Source organism: Ranitomeya imitator, chromosome 4 (genome assembly GCF_032444005.1).
Source record: "Ranitomeya imitator isolate aRanImi1 chromosome 4, aRanImi1.pri, whole genome shotgun sequence".
Lineage (NCBI taxonomy): Eukaryota > Metazoa > Chordata > Amphibia > Anura > Dendrobatidae > Ranitomeya > Ranitomeya imitator.
In genome coordinates, this window is record NC_091285.1 from 695,424,696 (window position 1) to 695,445,541 (window position 20,846).

The following is a 20,846-nucleotide window of genomic DNA, read 5'->3' on the forward strand; positions in this document are numbered from 1 at the left end:
GGCTGATAGGCAAGGATCCAATAAATGCCAGGAAACTCTAATGAGGGTACCAAATTCCTACTAAAACCCTAATAGGCTCCTAGAACAAACTGAACCTTCCTGGCAGTGGAGGTTGGCACCCTAAAGTCGACATGGCACCCCCACTCCACGTTGGCTGTCCCTCCTGACCCTATAGTGCCCTATCAGCTACCCAAGCCCAAACCCAACACCATACACACGGAACACTTGATCTATCTGAATGATCTATCTCGTAGAAACCTCACAAAATAAATAAATAGAGGTGATGGCTAAAAGCTGATTGGTGCAGGCTGTTCCTGGCTCTGTCTTTAAATTAGGTGACCAGCCTGAATGGCCATCAGGGATGTCAGCAGCGAGATAATGTCTCCTAGAGTGCCCAAGCATTCAATGATGATTAAATACTAAAGTTTCTCAATTGGCTCAGGTAATAACTCTCAGCGATCAAGCTACACATTACTGGCATGCTAAATAGATGTAATATTTCCTGCATTACAGTATTCTCTCATGATCACATCACAGCCCAGTGCCATAGTATAAGTGTCATAATTCATATTGCAGTAATCAAGTATGCTGAATAAACCATCAAAGGTCACTTTTCTGGATAACATAGAATCATTTATACCAATGTCCTCATAGCATACTAAATAGATGTATTATTTTCTGCATTACACTGTTCTCTCATAAACACAGCACAGTCCAATGCCATGCTATAGGTGTCATAGTCAAAACACAGCCCAGTGCCATACTGTAAATGTCATCATTCATATTGCAGTAAATTAGCATGCTCAGTAAACCATAGTAGGACACTTATCTGGATAACATCGAGTGGTTTGTCCCAATGTCCTTGTCCCTGTCACTACATGTTTTGCCCCCTCCTGTAAGGGCTCATCAGGGGACCATAGATAGGAGCAGGCTGTAGTGGCATAGAAAAATAGATAAATTCTATGCTACTACGGTGCACTCCTATCTATGGTCCCCTGATGAGCCTTGTTAGTGTTCCTCAAGGCACTGTTTTGGGACACCTACTCTTCTCCATCCACACCTTCGGCCTGGGGAAGCTCATAGAATCCCACGGTATGCAGTACCATCTCTATGCCGATGACACAAAGATCTACCTATACCCAGCCTTCTTTTCTGCTCGCTTTCTAAAACTGAACATGGTCAAATCAGAATTCATCATCTTTCCCCATCTCACTCTAACCCCCCACCAGACCTATCTATCAATGTCAATGGCTGCTCACTTTCCTCAGTCCCACATGCCCGGTGCCTCGGGGTGATCCTCAACTCTGCCCTCTCTTTCAAGCCACATATCCAAGCCCTTGCCTCCTCCTGCCATCTCAAACTCAAAAATATTTCCCAGATCCGCACACTCCTTGACTGCAACACCAAAAAAAACAATAGGGCATGTCCTTATCATCTCCCGCCTTGACTACTGCAACCTCCTACTCTCTGGCCTCCCCTCTTGCACTCTGGCTCCACTCCAATCCATCCTACACTCTGCTGCCCGACTAAGCTACCTGTCTCCCCGCTATTCCCCAGCCTCTCTCCTATGCCAAGCTATTCACTGGCTTCCTATTGCCCATAGACTTTTCAAAAGCCTTACAATGACATACAAAGCCATCCACAACCTGTCTCTTCCATACATGTGTGATATGGTCTCCCGGTACCTACCTACACGCAACCTCCGATCCTCTCAAGACCTCCTTCTCTACTCCCCTCTCATCTCTTCTTTCCATAACCGCATCCAAGACTTCTCCTGTGCTTACCCCATACTCTGAAACTCTCTACCCCAACACATCAGACTCTCACCTACCATAGAAATCTTCAAAAACAACCTGAAGACTCATCTCTTCAGACAAACCTACAGCCTGCAGTGATCCTCAACCTACTAAACCGCCGCACAACCAGCTCTACCCTCTCCTAGTGTATCCTCTCCCATCCTCTGCAGACTGTGAGCCCTCGTGGGCAGGGTCCTCCCTCCTTATGCAACTGTGTGCCTTGTTTTTTGCTCATGTTTAATGTATTTGTCTATATTTGCCCCCTTTTCACATGTAAAGTGTCTGGGAATAAATGGCGCTATATAAATGTATAATAATAATAACAATAATAATGGGGTCAAACCATATGTTTGCCGCTCACAGGCTTGTTATACTGAATCACTTTCTTCACTTAGAAAATGACAAAGTCATTGTTTTTGACGAGAGTTGAGTCGATCAATTCACATGACTCTGACCCATCAGCCAGTTCACTAGTCTCTTACCAATAGATGTAAAGCTCACAAACCTCTTTCCAAATTGAGTCCCTAATGCAAATTTTGATTAGTGTCAACCAGGTCAATCAAAACTCACACCTGGGATCCTGGAACATAAGAAATTTGCAAACCTTCCATATACTGGTCCGAGACAAGAAACCCGGCCGTGGAATCGGGGTGCCGTGAATTTATCTGCCCATCTCTACTTTTGACTAATTTATTTTATTTGTCTGTCTTTAGCTACTTTTTGGTCTTGTGTGAAAGGCTAATTTACTTTTTGGTCAAATTGATGATGAAATGTGGACAATTCTAAAAGGGTTCATAAACATTCAAACATCCCTGTATGTAATGCTAAACTTTTAGTAGCATACTTGAGTTGTTATCTGTCATTGTATCCTTACATGCTACTAATATTGAGGTGATTATTTACCTAATCCTTTTGAACTTCTTAACCCTGGAAATGGTCTGGCATTTTTTATGAAATCAAGAATTCTAGAAAGTTGGTTTTGGATTTCTTGGTTCCTAAAACTGTATATCATTGGATTCAATAAGGGTGTCCCCAAAGTATAAAGTAGAGATAATATCTTATTAATGCTATCTGATTGACCTCCAGAAGGGAAAAAATATATGCTAAGCAGTGAACCATAATAGGTCACTACTACGAGTAGGTGGGAGCTGCAGGTTGAGAAGGTCTTCTTTCTTCCTGTAGATGAATGTATCCCAATGATTGTCCAGAAGATGGAGAAGTAGCTTCCTAGGACAGTTAGAAAGGGCAGCAGGACTATTACATTGGCAAAAAAAACTGTTTCTATGATGATAGGTGATACATCTGAGCAAGAAAGTTCTAACATCGGAAGGAAGTCACAATAGAAGTGGTTGATGGTCATACTACCACAAAAATCTAACTGGCAAAGCAATGAGATGGTGATCAGCACAAAAAGAAAACCAAGTAACCATGACCATACTGCAAAAAGCAGGCAAAGATTTCTGTTCATGACTGAAGGGTAACGTAGCGGGATGCAGATGGCCACAAATCGGTCAAAGGACATGACTGTGAGAAGATAACATTCAGTGGCAGTGCAAGAAGCAAAAATATAGAACTGAACAAGGCAGCTAGAAAATGAGATGGTGCTTCCACCTTCTAAGGTTATCTGCATCATGTTGGGAATGATATTGGAGGAAAATAGAAAATCACAAAGTGACAAATGGCTCAAAAAGAAGTACATGGGGGACTGCAAAAGATGACTCGTGGACACCATTGTGACAATTAGAAGGTTCCCACTAACAGTCATGATGTAAATGCTCATTATAAATATGAATAACAGGGTCTTGTAGTTGCCAATATTCTGGAAACCAATGAGAAAGAAATCTGAGGCTATTGTTGAGTTTTTTGGAAACATTATCTGTAGGTGGAAAAAGTGAATGTGAAATTGAGATTTTTTTTATTTTTTGACTCTAAACAGTCCAATTCTTAATATTTCTTCCTGCACTGGCATGTATTAACCGTGATAGAAATAGTGTAATACAGCGATGCAGTGTACTAGAGTGACGTAGTGATTTAGTATGGTAGCGTGGTACAGTGTAGCCATGTAATGTAGTTGTGTAATAGGATACTGTACTGTAATACTGTGATATATATGTCTGGCCCGACCTATACTCAAGAAGATGGAACCCAGATTTTCACTGACTACAGACCAACATGTAAATGCTGTGGATCTGTAACAACAAGTATGTCGCTGGTGACTGATGAATTTAATTGTTTGGGACACTTGATCCAAAGGTCCTGGGATGCCAAAGACCAACACTCTATGTAGTGTCCTGTTTTACCCTCTTGCTATGAAGCACTTTCCATAAGAAACCACAGAAGAAGCTCATCCATGTTTCCACCCACAACTGAGTATTTGCTACCCCCGTAGTCTACTGAAATAAAAAGAGTGCTTCCACTAGGAAATGTAACTTGGAGGTGCGACTGTGGATGGAAGGACTCATCCTTTGGTCTCTCAATATCTCCAAATATCTATTTATGAAATTTCGGAAATACAACATAATTTTCAGAATAATGGAAGGAACAAGATGAAAAGGAAGATCAGCAATCTGATGGCTTGATATTATCAAGGTAACAGCAGAGATGACCCTGGTGGACCTACGTATCTAGGCTTGTGCAAGATCAATCTTCCCACATCCCTCAAGTCGCCATGGCTCAAAATTGAGCCAAAGGGGAGGTTGAACTAGGAATTTCCCTATCATCTCAGGATATACAGAGAATTTGGTGGAATTCCCATGACTTTTCTAGATGTATCTTACTCCAAGAATCCGCATATAAAATATTATCTGTTATGAACAGGTAATTCAGAATCACAATGGACATTGAAGTTCAGAGCACACAAGGTGACCTGACATTTACCAAAAACATAGGACGAGCTCTGAGACGTGGAAACTCTGCTGACCGCAATCCCTAATCCTATCACACCACACTAGAGGTAGCCGTGGATTGCGCCTAACGCTCCCTATGCAACTCGGCACAGCCTGAGAAACAAACTAGCCCTGAAGATAGAAAAATAAGCCTACCTTGCCTCAGAGAAATTCCCCAAAGGAAAAGGCAGCCCCCCACATATAATGACTGTGAGTAAAGATGAAATACAAACACAGAGATGAAATAGATTTAGCAAAGTGAGGCCCAACTTACTGAATAGACCGAGGATAGGAAAGATAGCTTTGCGGTCAACACAAAAACCTACAAACAACCACGCAGAGGGGCAAAAGACCCTCCGCACCGACTAACGGTATGGAGGTGCTCCCTCTGCATCTCAGAGCTTCCAGCAAGCAAGAAAAACCAATATAGCAAGCTGGACAGAAAATATAGCAAACAAAAATAACACAAGCAGAACTTAGCTTATGCAGGATAGAGAGGCCACAGGAACGATCCAGGAGGAAGCAAGACCAATACTAGAACATTGACTGGAGGCCAGGATCAAAGCACCAGGTGGAGTTAAATAGAGCAGCACCTAACGACTTAACCTCATCACCTGAGGAAGGAAACTCAGAAGCCGCAGTACCACTCTCATCCACCAAAGGAAGCTTATAGACAGAACCAGCCGCAGTACCACTCTCGACCACAGAAGGGAGCTTGGCCACAGAATTCACAACAATTATCACGATGGTATTATACCCCGGAGAGACTTTATCATTTAGGGCTGGCTGAGTCCCCACTGTGTTGGAGATGTGAGTCAACTAGGGGTACATTAACTCACATCTTTTGGTCTTGTCAGAAACTTCAGTACTTCTGGTACCAAATCAATAAATCTATGAAGGCCATGGGAATTTTGAAATCAGATCTCAACCTTCCAGAAGTTCTCTTCTCTCTCCCCATGCCAAACTTTAATCCTAAGAAACATGATCTCCCACCTCTACTACTGGGAGCTGCAAAACATCTCATTGCTTTGAAATGGAGGCAAACAACCCAACCATCTCTGGAGAATTGGATTGAGAAGGTTAGGGATATTTTCCGACTTGAAGAATTGACAAGCTGGGAAACGCTTTCTCACGACCGTTTCTTAAAAATCTGGTCCCCCTGGACAAATTGGATTGGGAAAAACTAGTTAACCTGACATGTTATGTCTCTCGTATTGCTTGGTTCTTGCGTAGCCTCAGGGATGATGCCCAACTGTGCTTTTGTGTCTAAGCCTCCCCTCACTTCTTCCCAGTCTCTGTAAACAAACTTATCAATTTTAAGTGGACATTCAAATCTATTTTATTTTATACTTTAAAATGTTTGCTGTATATTGGTTCACTTAAGTGGGTCTTTTGCCAGTATTAGATTAAAGTGACACCTACCAACATCTCCATCAGTACAGCTGGCATTATTTTTTAGTTATATTCTGTACAAGGAATAAACGCTACCCTACATTTGTGTTCTATCAAAAAGTGCAGCCATCTGGTCTGAATCAATTTCTTTATGGTCTGAGTCCTAATTTTGTAGTCTATAATTATTTAATGGGTCTAGAGTCTGAATTTATTTAGTGGTAGAGTCTGGGGACAGTACATTTTTTCTCAATCTGGTCTAGGAGATGTTAAATTATTTTGGAATATGAATAAATTTAGGGCTGTAAATCTATTTATGTTACTATAAAGTTGTCGAAAGAAGACAGCATAGTGGTCTGGGCTGGATGGAGAAGAAAAAGACATCAACTCCAATTTTAGTCACATGTAAGCCACTGAATTCTTAGATGAGCTGTCGCCTCTCCTGAATAATCTGCTATTTTATATCCCGGTATTATTAGTGAAAGCAAAATCTGCCACATTGTGTGCAGCAATTTTTATTCAATACTAGAGGAGTGATCTTGTATATGGGCTCGTGTGGTTTGTGGGTAAAGGCTAATTTATAGTCCTAGTCTAGCAGTTGTACTATAGTAGTTTAGTGCAGCAGTATAACATTGGGTTCTATCATGGAAGTCTTCCCAAGTTGACCATACAGCAAAAATGGCTATTGGATACTGAAAGGGCCCAATTCATTATTTGTGAGGGAGGTGGGTGACATTTTTTATGTATCATGGTGTTCATCTTTTCCACCAAATTTTTCAAATTAACCTGATCCATGAATTTAACAAAAAAAAGTTCTTTATTTATATCTTTACCATTTTTGTGACTTTTTAGCATAAAGTTGCATGTAACCAAAAAATGTTGAAAAATTTGTGCGAACGAATTCAAGCATACATAAAATCACTCAAGGTTTGGGGGAGAAACGGAGTTTGCTGAAACATTTCGTAAAAATTTTAAAAGTCAAATTGGTGAATAACATTTGGAAACTCCAAAGTCCATCCAAAATGACAAACATAAAAAAGGCCAAGACTTATAAGACAGTCTTTAAAAACGTTTCAAATTCGAAGAATAAGGCGCAAAAGAAAAACAGGCACAAAACATGAAATAAAAACTATAGGAAAAAATGGGCAAATGTAATAATAATAACAATAATACTATACTGGGCCCTAATTAATAATAATAATCTTTATTTTTATATAGCACTAACATATTCCGCAGCGCTTTACAGTTTTCACACATTATCATCACTGTCCCCGTTGGGGCTCACAATCTAAATTCCCTATCTGTATGTCTTTGAAATGTGGGAGGAAACCAGAGAACCCGGAGGAAACCCACGCAAACACAGAGAGAACATACAAACTCTTTGCAGATGTTGTCCTTGGTGGGATTTGAACCCAGGACTCCAGCGCTGCAAGGCTGCTGTGCTAACCACTAAGCCACCGAAGACTTGTTCTGCCCCTGATCTCTTCCCACTTACTTGCTCTGGTAGACACAGTGGACATGGGTTCGGCACAGCCTACAAAGTCTCATCATGGATGATAGAAAACCTGATTTTATATCTTTAGTATCTAGGTAGAATTAGCACAGACCAAACACTAATCATTTGAAGAAATTCCCTAATGGTCTAATTCCATTTTCGAAATGATGCCAAAGAATTAGACGCAAACATTTTTAGATTTTCCATTTCTAATATGAAAGTGATGCTTTAAAAGGTAGTAGAAAAAATGTAAAACATTTTCAACTTTTTCGAATAGGAATTTGCATAGCGTGGGATTGGATGAGCCTTGAAACGCTAAGTCAGCCATGGTGTATCATTATGGTGCTTGGCCAACAACTTACAACTAGTGTTGAGCATTCCGATACCGCAAGTATCGGGTATCGGCCGATACTTGCGGTATCGGAATTCCGATACCGAGATCCGATATTTTTGTGATATCGGGTATCGGTATCGGAAGTGTAAAATAAAGAATTAAAATAAAAAATATTGTTATATTCACCTCTCCGGCGGCCCCTGGACATCAGCGGGAGGATCCGGCGTCCGGCACGGCTTCTTTCTTCAAAATGCGCGCCTTCAGGACCTGTGGAATGACGTCCCGGCTTCTGATTGGTCGCGTGCCGCCCATGTGACCGCCACGCGACCAATCAGAAGCCGCGACGTCATTCCTCAGCTAAAGTCCTAGAATGAGCGCCTTCTAGGACCTGAGGAATGACGTCGCGGCTTCTGATTGGTCGCGTGGCGGTCACATGGGCGGCACGCGACCAATCAGAAGCCGGGACGTCATTCCACAGGTCCTGAAGGCGCGCATTTTGAAGAAAGAAGCCGTGCCGGACGCCGGATCCTCCCGCTGATGTCCAGGGGCCGCCGGAGAGGTGAATATAACAATATTTTTTATTTTAATTCTTTATTTTACACTTTAATATGGATCCCAGGGCCTGAAGGAGAGTTTCCTTTCCTTCAGACCCTGGGATCCATGAGGATACATTCCGATACTTGATGTCCCATTGACTTGTATTGGTTTCGGATATCGGTATCGGCGATATCCGATATTTTTCGGGTATCGGCCGATACTATCCGATACCGATACTTTCAAGTATCGGACGGTATCGCTCAACACTACTTACAACCTTCATGGAGGATTCCTATATTTATTAACTTGGATTGCATGTCCCAAAACAATTTTACTTTTAAGAAACAACATTACTAGACCAAAAACATGGGTAAGAGTTTCAATAAAAGTATTTGACAATGTTATCACTTTAACCATCACTGTTAAATTTGAAGTAAAATGGATCCTCCAGCAATGAACAGGGGAGCAGGAACAAAACTTCACATTTATTGATTAAAACACTAAATAGTGAATTCTACAAATCCATATGAGACTTGATAAACCAACGTGTTTTAGCGTACAGCTTTAATCATGGTATAGGTAGGCATCTCCTCCTCATCTCTGTCTATCACCCTACCGGCCCTCTCTACAGTGCTATACTGCCCTATGTCTCCTCATCTCTGACTACCACCCTACTGGTCCGCACTACAGTGCTACACTCCTCTACATTTCCTCATCTCTGTCTATCACCATACCAGTCCTCTCTACAGTGTTACATCCCACTACATCATCTCCTCATATCTACCTACACGCTAGCGTTCCTCTCTACAGCGTTCCAACCCCTACATCTTCTCATCTCTACCTACCACCCTACCAGTCCTCTCTACAGTGTTACACCCCCCTACATCTTCTCCTCATCTCTACCTACCACCCTACCAGTCCTCTCTACAGTATTACACCCCCCTACATCATCTCCTCATATCTACCTACAGGCTAGCGTTCCTCTCTACAGCGTTCCAACCCCTACATCTTCTCCTCATCTCTACCTACCACCCTACTAGTCCTCTCTACAGTGTTACACCCCCCTACATTATCTCATATCTACCTACAGGCTAGCGTTCCTCTCTACAGCGTTCCAACCCCTACATCTTCTCCTCATCTCTACCTACCACCCTACCAGTCAGTCCTCTCTACAGTGTTACACCCCCCTATATCATCTCCTCATATCTACCTACACGCTAGCGTTCCTCTCTACAGCGTTCCAACCCCTACATCTTCTCATCTCTACCTACCACCCTACCAGTCCTCTCTACAGTGTTACACCCCCCTACATCATCTCCTCATATCTACCTACACGCTAGCGTTCCTCTCTACAGCGTTCCAACCCCTACATCTTCTCCTCATCTCTACCTAACACCCTACCAGTCCTCTCTACAGTGTTACACCCCCCTACATCATCTCCTCATATCTACCTACATGCTAGCATTCCTCTCTACAGCGTTCCAACCCTTACTTCTTCTCCTCATCTCTACCTATCACCCTACCAGTCCTCTCTACAGTGTTACACCCCACTACATCATCTCCTCATATCTATCTACACGCTAGTGTTCCTCTCTACAGCGTTCCAAACCCTACATCTTCTCCTTATCTCTACTTACCACCCTACCAGTCCTCTCTACAGTGTTACACCCCACTACATCATCTCCTCATATCTACCTACACGCTAGCATTCCTCTCTACAGCGTTCCAAACCCTACATCTTCTCCTCATCTCTACCTATCACCCTACCAGTCCTTGCTACAGTGTTACACCCCCCTACATCATCTCCTCATATCTACCTACACGCTAGCATTCCTCTCTACAGCATTCCAACCCCTACATCTTCTCCTCATCTCTACCTAACACCCTACCAGTCCTCTCTACAGTGTTACACCCCCCTACATCTTCTCCTCATCTCTGTCTACCATCCTACCAGTCCTCTCTACAGTGTTACACCCCCTACATCATCTCCTCATATCTACCTACATGCTAGTGTTCCTCTCTACAGCGTTCCAACCCCTACATCTTCTCCTCATCTCTACCTAACACCCTACGAGTCCTCTCTACAGTGTTACACCCCCCTACATCATCTCCTCATATGTACCTACACGCTAGTGTTCCTCTCTACAGCATTCCAACCCCTACATCTTCTCCTCATCTCTACCTAACACCCTACCAGTCCTCTCTACAGTGTTACACCCCCCTACATCTCCTCCTCATCTCTGTCTACCACCCTACCAGTCCTCTCTACAGAGTTACACCCCCTACATCATCTCCTCATATCTACCTACACGCTAGTGTTCCTCTCTACAGCTTTCCAACCCCTACATCTTCTCCTCATCTCCACCTACCACCCTACCAGTCCTCTCTGCAGTGTTACACCCCCCTACATCTCCTCCTCATCTCTGTCTACCACCCTACCAGTCCTCTCTACAGTGCTACACTACCGTACATCTCCTCCTCATCTCTGTCTACCACATTAGACACATTAATGTATCGATTAAAGCTGGGAGTTTGCCACCTGACTGCAACAATTACATGGATTTGGGAATATGTGATTAACTCAAGTTCTCTTTAAACATGTGAATAAAAACTTAAATATAGCTGAAACTTGCTCAAAACAAATTGTGATCCCCATGATTATGCTGCCCTTTTCTATTTTGTGCTGGGACACTCCATTGCAGAGATGTTCATATTTTAAAATTTTTAAGTGCAGTATGTGAAATTTCTGCTTTTGCAGTCAAGGTGGGCATTTTGTTAGAGTCTTCTCTGGGGATGTTCACTTTCATTTCTCTCCCAAATGCTGCGATATCAGCTATGGTGTGAGGTTCTCACCACCATTCAAAATACCCTCAGCGGTTAACAAACAAATATAGCCTGGAGGGGTCCCCAAATATTAAATCATAACCTTTAATCAATTATTAAAAGGACAAATATCACAAACAAACCAAAGAAAGTGCTTGTACAAACCAGTGCTCATTAAAAAATGGTTTGATCTCACCACTGTTGACGAACAAAAGATCCCGGCCTCATTCCGGAAGTACCTTGCCGAGAAATGGATCCACACAAGAAAGCACTGGTTTGCACAAGCACTTTATTTGGTTTGTTTGTGATATTTGTCCTTTTAATAATTGATTAAAGGGTATATTTTAATATTTGGGGACCCCTCCGGGCTATATTTGTTAGTCTCCCAAAGGCTGAAAATCACAGCTTGGCAGCTGATCCAGCAGTTTTTCATTCTCAGGCTTTGACAAGCTAGAAGTGGCCGTGTCTGGGAGAAAGGGGAAACAGTGCACACCCCCAGATAAGACTATGAAAGAACGTCCAAATGAACTGCAAGCAGAAATTTCACCTAGTGTACCCCAGAATAAGCAAGAATGAATATCTCTGCAAAGGAAAAGTGATGAGTCCTAGGAATATTAGAAGGTACCTATTTAATTTCTTTGAGCAAGTGACAGGTTCTCTTTAAGGGTGCAACTACAACAAAGTTGAAAGTATATAGTTTGTGATATTTGAAAAACCTTTTAGTAGTGTTACTCAGTTGCCAGGGACAATATAGTCCAGCTCTACCCTCTTCTAGTGTATCCTCACCCATCCCCTGCAGACTGTGAGCCCTCGTGGACGGGGTCCTCCCTCCTTCTGTACCTGTTAGTGCCTTGTTTTTTGCGCATGTTTATTGTATTTGTCTTTATTTGCCCCCTTTTCACATGTAATGCGCCATGGAATAAATGACGCTATAAAAAATGTATAATAATATTAATAATAATAATAATATAGTCTCCAATAACTATGTCCCTTGAGCTTTAGTTCCTTCTATAATTTTCTACTGGATTCAGGTCAGCTAATTGGATAATGTAATCTCAGTATCCTAAATGCAGCATAAAATGGCTGCTGCATTTTCTACTTAAGCTTTTATACAGGCTGTGATAGTCCCCTCTGAATGACTGTGCTATTCTGTGTGATGTGATGGAGGCAAGGCATTACGGAAAAACCTATGTGGTATCGTCTGAGGTCATGTGAGCCTTCTGTGACTGATGCAATGTTCTACAATGTCTAAAACGCAGTTGGGACCTTTTGGGTGATTTGCTCAAATGGAATCACAAATTGTTCTAATTTGCATGGATCTAAAACAAAATTCACAAAATTCAAATAGAATTTGATTTGCATCAAAGCAATTCGACTATCTCTAGAACTTACCCCCAAAAATCTCAATTAGTAGGATAACCTCACGCCAGGGCATGATTACATCATCGATACAGTCACAAGTAGTGTTGAGCGATACCGTCCGATACTTGAAAGTATCGGTATCGGATAGTATCGGCCGATACCCGAAAAGTATCGGATATCGCCGATACCGATATCCGATACCAATACAAGTCAATGGGACACCAAGTATCGGAAGGTATCCTCATGGTTCCCAGGGTCTGAAGGAGAGGAAACTCTCCTTCAGGCCCTGGGATCCATATTAATGTGTAAAATAAAGAATTAAAATAAAAAATATTGATATATTCACCTCTCCGGCGGCCCCTGGACATCACCGCGGGTAACCGGCAGGCTTCTTTGTTTAAAATGAGCGCGTTTAGGACCTGAGAATGACGTCGCGGCTTCTGATTGGTCGCGTGCCGCTCATGTGACCGCCACGCGACCAATCAGAAGCCGCGACGTAATTCGCAGGTCCTAAATTCCTAGAATGAGGAGTTTAGTGCCTGAGAATGACGTCGCGGCTTGTGATTGGTCGCGTGGCGGTCACATGAGCGGCATGCGACCAATCAGAAGCCGCGACGTCATTCCCAGGTCCTAAACGCGCTCATTTTAAACAAAGAAGCCTGCCGGTTACCCGCGGTGATGTCCAGGGGCCGCCTGAGAGGTAAATATATCAATATTTTTTATTTTAATTCTTTATTTTACACATCACTATGGATCCGATACCGATTCCCGATACCACAAAAGTATCGGAACTCGGTATCGGAATGCTCAACACTAGTCACAAGTAGACATTTATCACTCAGACCCTTCCATCTCGTCTAGTTGGTTCTTATGCCAAGTTATGAAGATCAGTCTCATCCTGGAGAGCACAGCAAATGGTTTTCTGTCAATGTAAATTCAAGTGCACTTTCTTTTCCAATGAATTCTCCTTCAAGTGAGATATTACCTGCCAGATAATTACTCAATGTAAACTGCTAGATCAAGACGTTCATTCTCATGGAGACGTTGGACTCCCAACTTAATGGCTTCTGCTATATCCATCTTGATTCTACCATATTTTATATACAGTGACTGCACACTTATCCTTCTTTGAGTCTTCCAGATCTGTGTTGGACAAACTCTCCTCTCAGAAAATTATGAGCCTGGACCAACCCACAATATTTCAGGGACTTTTCCAAGAAGAATGTAGTTTGTCTTGATTCTTTGTCTGATGCTGATTGTGAAGTTTGTGACATTTATGAAGGTATTGTGAAATTATACATAGCTTTCAGTATAACCATGCCAAATATTACTTCCTAATAGTTTTGGCTAGGATTGTGTTTTTATTCTATTACTAGCATTTCAGGGTAGTTATACAGAGATGAGCGATTAAATTAAATTTGGATTCAGCTCTCCTCTCCCTGTTTTACTGAATAATGATGTTAAAAAATTCTGACCAATCAGTTTATGAGGTAATAACTCTAGAACACTTCAACGGATCCCACTGATTCTGATACTGATTTTTCACAAAATATTGTACTTTATGTCAATCGTAAATTTAGGCCAATACTTTTTACATTTATTTGAGAAATATAATTTTTACTAAAATTTAAAAATGTTCTCAATTTTTAAACTTTATATGCCGTTAAACCAGAGTCATGTCACACCACATTTTTATTAAATAACATTTTCCACATGTCTACTTCAACATCAGCATCACTTTTGAAACATAATTTTTTTTCTTAGGACGTAAGAAGGGTTATAAGTTTATCAGCAATTACCCAATTTTCTCAATTTTCCAACAAAATTTACAAAACCAATTTTTGTAGGGTCCACATTAGTGATGAGTGAGCACTAAAATGCTCGGGTGCTTGTTGCTCCGGTTGAGCGGATTGTAATACTCGGGTACTCGACCCGAGCAACGAGCCCAATGTAAGTCTATGGGAGAACCAAGTATTTTTACCGCGATCCCCCCGGGGGTCCTTTTAAGGTCTAAAAACATCTGAAAATGATGGAAACACTGCACAAATGACACAGGGACATCATGGGGATCGCCACTGGAAGCATTCCTGACTCTTATTTCACAGCGGTAAAACTTGTTTTCCGAGATTCATGCCATTTTTCCCGGTGCAACACAAACCACACTAAAACGAAACCAAACAGATTTAGCTGGGAAATATGTTAATGTACATGCTTTGCAGGTTAATGACTTGCTTGTAAGGCCAAATAATTAACCCCAGACCAAAATGTTCCTCCCCCACTTGGGCTTAGTTCAGAGGCAGCGTTTCTGAAGTGTTTTTCCACTTTAACATTAACAATTCATATGCACCCCATTACGCCTTGGAACCCACATACTGGATGGGCCCAGGAAAATCCAATTGTATTTTTTAATGGTATGATGGTTCCCTCTTTGCAGAATTCCTTACTGGAGAATTTGGCAATTTAAGTATATATAAAGATTAACTACATACATTATACTTACATCATCATCAAGAGGCATTTAAACATCATCCGTCCAGAATATCAGAGAAGCAACACCAAGACTAAGAACCCCTGTTAGATTACCTCCACTTTATGGGCATCCCCAATTATGCAGGTATGAGCACACTGTACATGTACAGGTACCCCAGTTTTTGCATCTGTCTTAGTCATGTTTCTCTAGTCTTATAAAGTGATTTACACTATGTAGTAACTCTAGCTTCACCCAGCCCTCCAAGTGGCCAGCTTTCAAGGTTGTATGAATCTAAAATATCATGGAGTCATCAGATGAGGGGCCATAAGCACCTAGAAAAGAAAAGCCACAAGGATTTAGATCAAACCACCACAGGCAGAGTTTCAGTAAACCTTAATGTTTTACAATGACAAACAACAAACATATGGAGGCTTAGAACTGTTTGTGAAGTGAATAAACAAACATTTCTCAAGACTGTGTCACTATGAGCATTGTCTGTCACATCTGTAGACTGTAGATGTTTTACAAGAAATGCAGCAATGTTATTGTCTGAATGCATTCGGTGTACAGTATTTTAATCTGGATTCCAAATCACCATTTGTATATTCGCCATTTGTACATTTCATGCAGCCCAAGTTATGGCTCTTAAGGAGAGAAACTAATATAGTGGACAAAGAAATATTTGTAATGAACTGCTGAGCAAAAACTAACAGCATTGCTTTATCAAATTTATATGAAGTGTATTGTGTCCAATTTGAGCAACCAGGCAACACAAAAAGGAACTTTTCAAGTGAGCTCTTTAAGGTACACAAATGTTATGAAGTGTTTGTCAACAAGAATGTGGTTTCACCAATGGAGGGTACCTTTTTAAAAATATACTATTCCCATCACAGCCCCCCTTGCCCAAAATTCTGTGGCCTATAACAGTACAGAACATGTTCACTCAGGTCATGTAGTTGGGGATAAGGAAGAGACATTGCAGGAAACAGAGTTAAGAAGTAGCCCAATGTAGGGGTGTGGGTCTCTGAGACTTGTAATAGAGTGCATGAGCTGACAAACAATTCCCCAATGGGGGGTATCTTTTTTAATAAATAAACTAGTGCCATCACAACCCCCTTGCCCAAAATTCAGTGGCCTATAACAGTACGGAGCACGTTCACCCTCGTCATCTAGTGGAAGGTAAAGAAGAGACATTGCATGAGACAGAGTTAAGAAGTAGGCCCAATGTAGGTGTGTGGGTCTCTGAGACTTGTAATGGAGTGCCTGGCCTGACAAGCATTTGCTCATGGGCGGTAAATTTTAAAAAAATATTTCATGTGCATCATAGACACCCTTTCCAAAAAATTGACTGTCTGTGCGCAGAACACATGAACCTTGGTGATCTAGTGGTGGAAAATTATGAGAAAACCTAGGCCCAATTTAAAGGAGCATTTCTCCTACATTTGTAATGCCCATACAATAAGTGTCTAAGGGCTGACAAACATTTCCTCAAGGGGGAAACATTTATTAAAAACATACAGTACTATGGGCATCATAGACACCATGGCCAAAAATTTGACTCTCTGTAGCAGCGTGGAACACATGAACCCTGGTGATATAGTGGTGGAAAATTATGAGAGGTGGAGGAAGGCCTCATTAAAACCTAGTCCTAATTTAAAGGAGGAGCGTTTCTCCTACATTTGTAATGCCCATACAATAAGTGTATAGGCTGACAAACATTTCCCCAAGGGGGATACATTTATTAAAATCATGCTAGGGGCATCAGAAACACCCTTGCCAAAAAACTGACTGCTTGTGGCGGCACAGCAGCCAATAAGCCTGGTGATCATATAATGATAATGATAATCATAATGAAATAAACAAATAAATAAAAAGTGTGAATCCACCGATGAAAGTAAATAACAAAAGGGAGGGGCGAACACAGGTTCATAGATTTGAAGATTGAGTGTATCCAATGAGATATGTTTGCCTCTAGCAACTGCTCAGAGACAGGGCTAAAAATAAAAATATAATATAAAAGTCTTTGAATAATTTTCTATTCTAGAGGTATACACTACCTCATTAGAGGACTGTCCAGAGATTGGGAAAACGGAAAATATAAGAATAAATGGGAATAATAGACTTACATATCTTTTTATGACATTTACCCCTGTGTGAGTAACATTTGTTTTGGTTTCCAATTAGTTACGGGCATAATAGTTACACCGTTGCCAATAAAAAATGGTGACTTTGGCATCACAGAATCCATTCACTCTGGTGCTCTCCTGGTTGTGGCTGATGAGGATAAGGAGGAGGTTAACAACAAACAGACCAAACCTGGAAGCGTATACTCATGTGTGGTTAAGAGGTGCATGCGAATACACCTCCCCAACACAGAGAATGTATTGAGGTTATGTTTTGCTGTTTTCACTTGGTGGTGTACAGAAGTCTTTCCCAATCCAGCCCTTGTTCATTTTTACAAGAGTCAGCCTGTCAGCAATTTCAGTTGAAAGGTGGATGCACTTATCCATTATTATTTCACCAGCGGCACTAAAAACACGATCTGACAGAATGCTAGCAGCAGGGCAGGCCAGGACCTCCAAGGCATAGAGAGCCAGTTTATGCCATGTGTCCAGCTTGGATACCCAATGATTAAATGGCACAGAGGAATCCCGGAGGATGTTTGTATGATCTGCAAGTTTCTCCCTCAGCATCTTCCTAAACATTGCACTTTTTGTGACAGAGAAAATTGTCCCAGAACTTTGCCATTGTTCCACTGCCTGAGCTGGATTGTACTTCTGTCTCTCTCGCTTGGACTCCTTGGTTGTACAACAAACTCTGACGTCTACTGCCAGTGTTCTGACATGGGAATTTTCTAAGTAATTCCTCTACAAGGGCCCTATGGTGCTGCAACATTTTAATACACCTCTCTGCCTCTGGCAGAAGAGATTGAAAGCTCTCCTTGTAGCGTGGGTCTAGAAGTGTCACCAACCAGTAATAAGTGTCACCTAAAATTTTTATAATGCGAGGGTCAAGTGAAACGCAGCGCAACATAAAGTCAGCTATGCGTGCCAGACTGCTAGCAGGCAAGACTTCCGTGTCCTCACAAACAGGACGACTGACCATGCAGTCCTCCTCCTCCTTCTCCTCATCCTCATCCTCCTCCTCCCTGTTCTCAGGTCATCCCCGCTGAACAGACGGTATGACAGCTGTGTTTGTAGTACCACCTATAGAGCATGAAGGTAGCTCCTGTTGTACCTCCTCCTCCTCACTGACTACCAATCCACATTGAGAAGACATGAGGCTGGGCAGAATGTAATCACCCTGTATGGTTCCTTGCTCTATGTCCTCGTGCTCTGCCTGCAAGGCATCCTCTTTAATTGTAAGGAGCGATGTTTTCAGAATGCTGAGAAGCGGGATTGTGAAGCTAATTATGGTGTCATCGCCGCTCACCATCTTGGTGCAGTCCTCAAATTATTAAAGCATAGTACATATGTCTGACATCCATGTCAACTCCTGAGGTCTTATGTGTGGAGTCTGAACTGAATGCCGATGGCCTTGTTGATGTTGGTAATCAACAACGGCCCTCTTCTGCTCACAAATCCTTTCCAACATATGCAGCATAGAGTTCCAGCGCGTGGGGACATCACACACCAGTCGGTGAGCTGGAAGCTGCAAAAGCTGTTGAAGCACGACAAAGGCGGCTGTATCTGTAGCTGACTTTCTAAAATGGGCAGATAGACGGTATACTTTCACTAGCAGATCTGGCAGCTCTAGGTAGCTTTTCAGAAAATATTGAACCTCGAGGTTAAGCACATGGGCCAAGCAAGGTACGTGTGTGAGCTCACCTTGCCTCAGAGCCGCCACCAGGTTACGGCCATTGTCACACATGACCATGCCTGGCTGTAGGTTCAGCGGTGTCATCCAAATATCTGACTGCTCTTTCAGCACTGTCCACAGCTCTTCTGCATTGTGCGGTTTTTCACCTATGCAGACTAGCTTCAGAACAGCCTGTTGCCGCTTGGCTGAGGCAGTGCTGCAGTGCTTCCAGCTTCTGACAGAAGTGTTGATTTCAGAGATGGAGGATGACAAGGAGGAGGTGCAGGAGCTGTAGACTGTCGGGGCAACCCTGATTGACCTAGGGCCAGCAATCCTCAGCATGGGGAGGATGTGTTACATTCCAAGGTCCGACTGGGTCCCGGCTTCCACTATGTTAACCCATTGTGCCATCAGCGAGATGTACCGTCCCTGCCCACAAGCACTTGTCCACATGTCCGTTGTTAGGTAGTGTTGAGCGATACCTTCCGATATCGGAAAGTATCGGTATCGGATTGGATCTGCCGATATTCAAAAAATATCGGATATCGCCGATACCGATACCCGATACCAATGCAAGTCATTGGGACGAAAATATCGGATTTAAAATAAAGCATTTCTATCCTTGTATGTTCATTCTACATGAAGGAAAACAACTAAGAATAATGTAGGATGTATTGGGGGAGGTGGCGGAGACATTAAAGGCATAGAGGTTTAGCCCAAACAAATAGAATAGCAGTATTTTATTTTTTTTTACGACGTTCGGAGTTACAAAGATATTGACTATGTTAATTTTTTTTTAATTTTGTCAGATATTGATGTTTCACTATCACTACTTCCACGTCCTTCACCTTTTTTTTACTTCTCCCACACTTTCTTTTTCATTATCATCAGCATTTTTGACATCAACTTCTTCTTCACCTTATTCATCTTCTTCTTAATCTTCTACCTATTATTTTTTTATTGTTACATTCTTCATATTCTTTTTATTCAACTATTATTCTTCTTCATAATCAACTTCTTCATCATATTCTTATTTGTGACAGGCATTCCTGTAGTTGTTATCTATAAAAGTTTGAAGAATACACCTTCCGTTCTGCCTGTCACAAAAGAGTTACATTTGTCCGCGTATAGTTTGGCCTGCAGCATCAGGCTTTATCCAGGGGCACCACGAGGAGGAACGGACTCACCCTCATACACTGCTTAGTCTTCTTCTGCTTATAATTTAGAGAATATCTTTTGCTCTGATATTAGGTGTTATGCTTAATGTTCTTCTGCTCTTTGTTCTGAAGCCTCTTGTTCTTCTGCTTCTCGGTCTTCCATGTCGTCGTCTCCAGGGTCGTCGTCTCCAGGGTCGTCGTCTCCGTCGTCGTCGTCGTCGTCGTCATCGGGGTGGTCTTCAGGGTCAAGGAAACAGAGAAGCACATTGCTAAGGAGAGTAAAACTAATCCCAAACTGTTCTTCAACTATATCAATAGTAAAAGAATAAAAACTGAAAATGTAGGCCCCTTAAAAAATAGTGAGGAAAGAATGGTTGTAGATGACGAGGAAAAAGCTAACATATTAAACACCTTCTTCTCCACGGTATTCACGGTGGAAAATGAAATGCTAGGTGAAATCCCAAGAAACAATGAAAACCCTATATTAAGGGTCACCAATCTAACCCAAGAAGAGGTACGAAACCGGCTAAATAAGATTAAAATAGATAAATCTCCGGGTCCGGATGGCATACACCCACGAGTACTAAGGGAACTAAGTAATGTAATAGATAAACCATTATTTCTTATTTTTAGGGACTCTATAGCGACAGGGTCTGTTCCGCAGGACTGGCGCATAGCAAATGTGGTGCCAATATTCAAAAAGGGCTCTAAAAGTGAACCTGGAAATTATAGGCCAGTAAGTCTAACCTCTATTGTTGGTAAAATATTTGAAGGGTTTCTGAGGGATGTTATTCTGGATA

The 20,846-nt window shown here is 41.9% G+C and overlaps 1 protein-coding gene across 1 annotated transcript; it reads right to left on the reverse strand.

Moving 5' to 3' along the window:
* Positions 1–2,691: 2,691 nt before the first annotated feature.
* Positions 2,692–18,526, reverse strand: LOC138674748 (olfactory receptor 11L1-like). The gene is made up of 2 exons (XM_069762563.1): positions 18,329–18,526; positions 2,692–3,672 (listed from the first exon to the last, which is right to left on the reverse strand). The coding sequence occupies exons 1-2, from the start codon at positions 18,524–18,526 to the stop codon at positions 2,692–2,694; spliced, it is 1,179 nt and encodes a 392-aa protein (XP_069618664.1).
* Positions 18,527–20,846: the final 2,320 nt, after the last annotated feature.